The sequence below is a fragment of the Petaurus breviceps genome, unplaced genomic scaffold (assembly GCF_028583685.1).
Source record: "Petaurus breviceps papuanus isolate PSGF00001 unplaced genomic scaffold, PetGlider_PUasm1.0 188, whole genome shotgun sequence".
NCBI lineage: Eukaryota > Metazoa > Chordata > Mammalia > Diprotodontia > Petauridae > Petaurus > Petaurus breviceps.
Window position 1 is genome coordinate 7645748 of NW_027185804.1, and position 6744 is coordinate 7652491.

At 45.3% G+C, this 6744-nt stretch overlaps 1 protein-coding gene across 7 annotated transcripts in view; it reads left to right on the plus strand.

Moving 5' to 3' along the window:
• The window catches only part of MICAL2 (microtubule associated monooxygenase, calponin and LIM domain containing 2), a 264175-nt gene that overhangs the window by 90761 nt on the left and 166670 nt on the right, over positions 1-6744 (plus strand). For all 7 annotated transcript variants that reach the window (XR_011168915.1, XM_069091238.1, XM_069091233.1 and 4 more), the window contains exons 4-5: positions 3821-3937; positions 6313-6414. Coding sequence is in view for 6 of the 7 variants with exons in the window: in XM_069091238.1 (XP_068947339.1) it covers positions 3821-3937; positions 6313-6414 (219 nt within the window). In the remaining variant the exon portion in view is untranslated. The remainder of the gene's footprint in view (positions 1-3820; positions 3938-6312; positions 6415-6744) is intronic.

The following is a 6744-nucleotide window of genomic DNA, read 5'->3' on the forward strand; positions in this document are numbered from 1 at the left end:
CCCTTCCTCCTTTCCCTTCCTCCTTTCCCTTCCTCCTTTCCCTTCCTTCCTTCTCTCCTTCCCTCCTTTTCCTCTCTCCATCTTTCCATTTGTTCTTTCTCCCTATTTCCTTTCCTCCTTTCCTTCCTTCCTTCCTTCCCTTCCTTCCTTCCTTCCCTTCCTTCCTTCCTTCCTTCCTTCCTTCCTTCCTTCCTTCCTTCCTTCCTTCCTTCCTTCCTTCCTTCCTTCCTTCCTCCCTTCCTCCCTCCCTCCCTCCCTCCCTCTATCCATCCCTTCCTTCCCTCCTGTTGCATCAGTGAAGAGGAGCTCTAAGTAAGACCCTCTCTGTAGCAATGCAGATTAGATCAGTACCTGTTTTGCATCTTCTAGTCTTAAGACCTTTTGCTGGGTCACTGAGAAGCTGAATGACTTGCCCAGAGTCCCAGAGTCAGTGTACTTGTGGGGTGGGACTTGAGCCCTGGATCTTTCTTACCCTGGCCTACTTCCCCCAGTTTATCATGTGGTCCCTCTTCCAGAAGCTGCAGAGGCTCCCCTCCTGGGAAGCCCCCTCCCCTTCCCCTCTTCAGGTAGGTAGGTAGGTAGGTAGGATTCTGGCGGCAGGTTGGAAGTAATCAGTGCCCTCCCCGACTGAGGGGCAGGTGAACAAACCCTTCAGAGTGATCACCTCAGGGTAAAAATAGCAGCTTGGCCACCTCTTCCCTTCCTGTTCCAGGCCAAAAGCACCCCCCCCCCCATTCTTCTAGTCTTCACCTTTTATCTCTTCCTATCACAGCCCCTCTGCCCCTTGGTGGAGCATCCTGGTACATTCCACAGACTGGAGGAGGCTGGATGGGGCTGGAGGCAGCTTGAGCTGGCTGAGCTGATTGTTAAACTTTTTAGTGTGAGCATTTACATCTCAGAAATTGGCAAACCTACAAATCAGGGTTTGGTTTATTGTTTTGTTGGTTGTCTGGACTTACAAAAATGTTGGATAAAATGTTCATTAATAATGTAAATTAAACTTAAAAGTGTGTTATAAGTACATTCTCCCCCACTCCTCCCAAGAGAGCTGGTTGTTAAACATTTACCAGCATGCTCCTGGGAAGAAGACATAGTCCCCCCCCTTGCCCACACAGACTCGTTAAGTAGCTCACACATCCTGAAAGGTGTGGGCCATGATGAAGGAGCAAGTCCACCCATGCATGCAGTATAACTGCATTGAAGCCTGTAGGCAGTCCCACCTTCCCTTCTGCCTCTAATCCAGGGGCCCCCTTGTTGACTCTCGTCCAGCCATTTGCCTGACCTTTTGCATTTGTGGAGAATGGATAGGAGTTCATTAAAAATCATTTATATCTGACTTTGAAATATCACATCTCCCCAGGAAGGGATTGTGAATTTAGGGGAGACTCCCTAGACAGGAGATTGTGATTGTCTGTATAAATATTAAGTCCTAATGCCTTTAAAAGTACAGCTAAGACAAGCAGCTGCTTTTGAAATGCAGAAATGGATTGTGAAGCTATAAAGGGAGGGAGACACATAGGTTGGAGCAGACCCAACTTTACCAGAAATGACCAGATAAAAAAAGAATGTTATAATAGGGCCCGCCCATCTGGCTCTCTCACGACAGCCCTCGGAGATAGAGGTAGAGGGAGCCCCAAGATGGGGAAGTTGGGAGGAACTTTTCCAGTGAAGGAGCTGAGGCCTAGTGGAGGTCTCCATGGCCACTGGTCCAGAATATTCTAGTGGTGATTGTATAGGTTGGACCAGATGAGAGATAAGGTTCTCCCAGCTGTCAAATTCTGTCATTCTCTCAGAGGTAAGGTGAGTTACTCAAAGTCACATAGTTAAGTGACAAGAGGTAGCTCTTGTCCCTAAGTCTTCTGACTCCAAGTCCTCATGGACTATTGTGTATACTCCCTCCCATCAGCCCTGTTTATAGAAGAGGAGACAGTTACCACATAGCTAGGATGGGTTGGGACCAAGACCCAAGCCCAGACCTTTGGACTCTGAGAGAAGCCCTCTTTCTATTATCTCAGGCCATCCAAAGCAGGGGCTGGTAAAAGTCCTGAAAGAAAAGAGGGTAGATAGGTAGAAGGTGGGACAGAGGAAAGCAAAGAGGGGAAAAGAGTAGGGGAGGGGCAGCATTTGGATTCAAGATGGCAGCTCAAAGGTAGAGAAGTTAACAGGGACTGAGCAGGGGCCATGCTACTGTTTGCAGAGAAGAGCCAATGAGAAAACCAGGTAGCTTAGGACTGGAGCCAGGGCAACTAGCCCAGTTATTGAGGGAGGTGGCCATGATGGCAACTGGATTTTGACAAGAAGTCCAATTGAACCTGATGGGAAAGAACTTTGAAGGAACTTGAGAAGGCAGCATGGAGAAATAGAGTCAGGAGGGACCTTGTTTCACATCCTACTTCAGACTCTACTTGTATGACCTGGGCAAGTCATAAACTTTCTGTGTCTCAGTTTCCTAATTTGTAAAACTGACATGGTGGGCTTGATAGACCCCCGAAGTCTAATAGCTCTAAGTCTATGATCTTATGAATTAATGGGGGAGGGAGAGCACAGTGTAAGTTGAGGGAAGAAATAACTGCATGGAGAAGAGATCACTCAGAATTTTTAAGTGGGTGCTGTCCCCTGTGGGGGCAATTAAGGGATAAGATAAATGAATGAACGATTATAATTTGTGAGAGAACTTTAACCATCTATAATGAATGAATTTGTGAAAAAGAATTTATTAATGGTATGTGCCAGGCATTGTGCTAATTGCTAAGCAAACAAAAGCAGGTCAAAGAGTTCCTATCCTCAGAGAGCTTACATTCTAATAGACATGGAGGGCAGAGGGGCCCAAAGATGTATGTGTTGGACAGGGTTTTCAGAGAGAATGGTGATTGGAGGAATAGGGCAATTGATTGAAATGTAATTATCAAGTAACAGGAAGTCACTAACATTTTTGTGGCATCAATTGAGCTGCAGTTACCTACATAGGGCATAGATATCATGGAAGAAGCCAGGAATAGAAAGGAGAAAATTGGGAACCCTAGGAATCCGATTTCTAGAGGAGAAAATTCTCTGGTAAGAGTGATGAGGGATTAATAATAGTATGACTTGCTGAGGCAGGGACCTCCTGGAAAGAGGTCTGCCTAGACCCTGAGTCCTTGTACAAATGGATTGTTCACTGTCCTTTCTCACCTGGCTGTGTTCCTGAACTTCACCATGTTCTCCTGAATCTCATCATCTTCAAGATCACACCAACCCTGAAACCCACACCTCCTCAGGAGCACCCTTTCGTGCCCCTTCCTACCTGATTGGAAAGGGTGATGAGTGGACAGTGGAGAGCTCCTCCCAGCCCCTCCATTTAAGGAGGGCATCCAGAGCAGCCTTTGCATCATCTCCCAGTGGCTGGCTGCACCCCTCTGGACTCGCTCATGTCCGTGCCCAAGCATCTCCCCTTCCCCTTTTCCAGCTTCTTGCTTTGTGTTGTCTCCCATTCTACTGTGATCTCCTTGAGGGCAGGGGCCATCTTTTGCTTTTCTTTGTGTTGCCAGGGCTTAGCTCAATGCCTGGCACAGAGAAGGCACTTGATAAGTGTTTTGATTGATCGAATCTTCCTCGTTTTTAGTGGTGTCTTTTCTTCAGCCAGCTTTAGGCTTCCACTGGGCAGCTGGGGTAGGCGGGGCAGAAGTTCCCAGGCTTCTGCGTCATTCCTACTAGGTGGATCCGATGGTTGATAATTGTTGACTAGAACCTGGTCTTTATGTGGTGTCACTTGGTCAGTGGCATTGGCTGCCTGGATCATTGGGCTTCTGAAGTAATTCTGTTTTTCCTCACCTTCCTACAGGCATTCGACAGCTTCAGCTCATCTTGTTTAAGGTGGCCCTGATGCTGGGAGTGGAAATACACGTGAACGTAGAGTTTGTGAAGGTCCTCGAACCTCCTGAAGATCAGGAAAACCAAAGTAGGGTCTATCTGTCCTTTTCATTTTGACTTCAAACAAAATCTGTGTCAATCAAACCCACCTGTGTTTCTAGGCTGTTACTCCACCTGTTACTGGGTTAAATTAAAATGGTCCATTACCCATCTCACCTTCGGTGGGAGCTGCTGTGGCTTCATAACTTCCCCTTTGCTAATTCAGCTCCCAGAGGGGTTTCTTTCCCCCTCTCTGCCAACTCTGCAATTCAGGCACGTCCTCAGTAAGCCCCAGTAAAGAGGGCACCATGGCCACAGCTGAGCCACAAGCTCAGTTTTGTTTGCTCGAGAATACAACATTCACACCCTTCTCTCATTTTCCAAACATTTTTATAGTTAAAATAATCAATCCCCAATAATATACTGCAATTGCTTTAGACCACTCCTAGATATATCTATATCTGTGTGGGGGTATGGGGGAGGAGACTCAGGTACTACTTGTGTGACTTGTGCAAGCCATGTAAACTCTGCCTCAGTTTTCTCACTTGTAAAATGGAGATTAGACTTAATAAACTCTTAAGGTCTAGTCCAGCTCTAAGTTTACAATCTCATGAACTGATGGAGGAGGAAGAGGAGGAAACTAAGTGACTTGGTAGATAGAGCCTTGGGCCTGGAGTTGGGAAAACCCGAGTTCAAATTGTATCTTCGCTGCCACTAACCGAGTGACCCTGGGCAAGTCACTTAATCTATGTCTCCCTTAGTTTCCTCAATTGCACAATCAGGGAAATAGTAGCATCTAGATCCAGGGTTATTGAGAGGACCAGATGAGAGAATTGTAAAGTACTTAGTGCCGTTCTTGGCACATAGTAAACACACATCAATGTTAGCTATTATTAGTATTAATATTAATGGTAGTAGAAGGAACAGGGGCAGCTAGGAGGTACAGTAGATTGCCAGGCCTGGAGTCAGAAAGATTCATCTTCCTGAGTTCAAATCTGGCCTTAGATACTTATTAGCTGTGTGACCCTGGGCAAGTCACTTAACCCTATTTGGCTTTGTTCCTCATTTATAAAATAAGCTGGAGATGGCAATGCAAATGGCTCTAGTATCTTTGCCTAGAAAACCCCCAGTAGAGTTGGTAGCAATAAAGTAGAGGGAAGAGATAACAGGTCACTTGGAGAAAGGATTGTTTAGAACTTTTAAATGGGAGCCATCACTGTGGTGTGAGTAAAGAAGAGTTGATTAGAAAGAAATCGAGACAATATTTTTCAATCTAGACCTGTGATTTCATTGGCATAAAGAGCTTGGGGGCCTCATCCACAATCTGCAATCTTGGAGAGTTGTTTGGGGGCATTGAGTGGTTTGGGGCATTCAGAGGAAGGTCTTGAACCCAGATCTTTCTGACTCCAAGGCCAGCTTGCTGTCTATTACGCTCCTCCCTGTGAAAGTTTTATCATCTCCATTTTAGATTGGAAGAAACTGAGGAGAAGAGAGTGGAAATAATGAGGCCAAGAAGTTAGTTCAGGTCAGATGTGGGACTTCCCCAGGCCTTCTCCTGCCAAGGTCAGCCCTGTGGCTATTATACCTTGTTGCCTCTCTGACCCAGATAACAAACTAAGAAATGAGTTGGTATTCAGTTTGATAGATGTGCATTATTAGGAATAATTATTATTTATTCATTATTTCTTTGTTTTTCCTCTGATTGCAGGCTTGTTCTGACCCATTTTCCCTAGATCTTAGTTTAGTTTCAGAAATCCTTCTGGGGCTTCCGTAAGACTTAGACCCTCAGTGGAGTCTCACTTTTGTTGGTCAGTCTGCTTTCTCTTTGCTTCATGTCAGCCAAGGATTGGCCGTTGGGATCCCCCTCACAATTTTCTACCCCTGGTACTCATTCACCACTTCCCAGGGCCTGAGAAATTACTTTAGATCCTGACTTAGGGTAACCAGGAAGATTTTTTCCAACATTTGTTTACTTAAAGGTAAGGCTGCCTTTTCAACAGAGCGGTAGAAATCAAGACAAACTTATTCAAGCTTGTTAAATGACACCCCACTATAGAGAGGCAGCAGGGTGGTATGGAAAATAGACTTTTTTTTTTAAATTTGGAACACCTGAATTTAAATCCTGAGTCTGCCACTGCCTGTTATTTTAGGTAAATTAGGACATCTCTCTGGGCCTTATTTTCTTTATCTAAAATGAAGACTTTGGACAAAGTGACCCAGGAGGTCCTTTCCAGCTCTATCTCTAATTCCACAATCCCTTAGTGGCTGGCAGTTGATGTGAAGTTACTGGTGATGTGGTAGAGAAGTATTTTAAGAATTGACTGAAGATCCCTTCTCTCATGAAACAGATCAAGGGCAGGCCCATGAGTTCTTTGGCCATTTTGGCCATCCTTAAACCAGCTCACCAGGTTTCTCTTTCTCTAGAAATAGGCTGGCGTGCCGAAATTCTACCTGCAGATCACCCCCTCTCTGATTTTGAATTTGATGTTATCATTGGTGCTGATGGCCGCAGGAATACTCTAGAAGGTGAGAGAATGGTGTCCTATTCTAAGGGGCTTGGTATGGGTGGCATGGGTGAGGAGAGAAAGGCCTGGACTGGGTGGGATGTGAGATGAAGGTTTGTGGACTGACCACTTCTGACAAAGGCAGTATGCCCCATGATCTGTGGGATTGGTACCTAAAAAGGAAAATAAATAAACATAAACACACGTACACACATATACATATATGTGTATATATACCTACCTATGTGGTACATTATATATATATATGTACACTATGTATTAATGCTAAGTGGTGAGTGCTTAAAGTGTGTGTGTGTGTGTGTGTGTGTGTGTGTGTGTGTGTGTGTGTGTG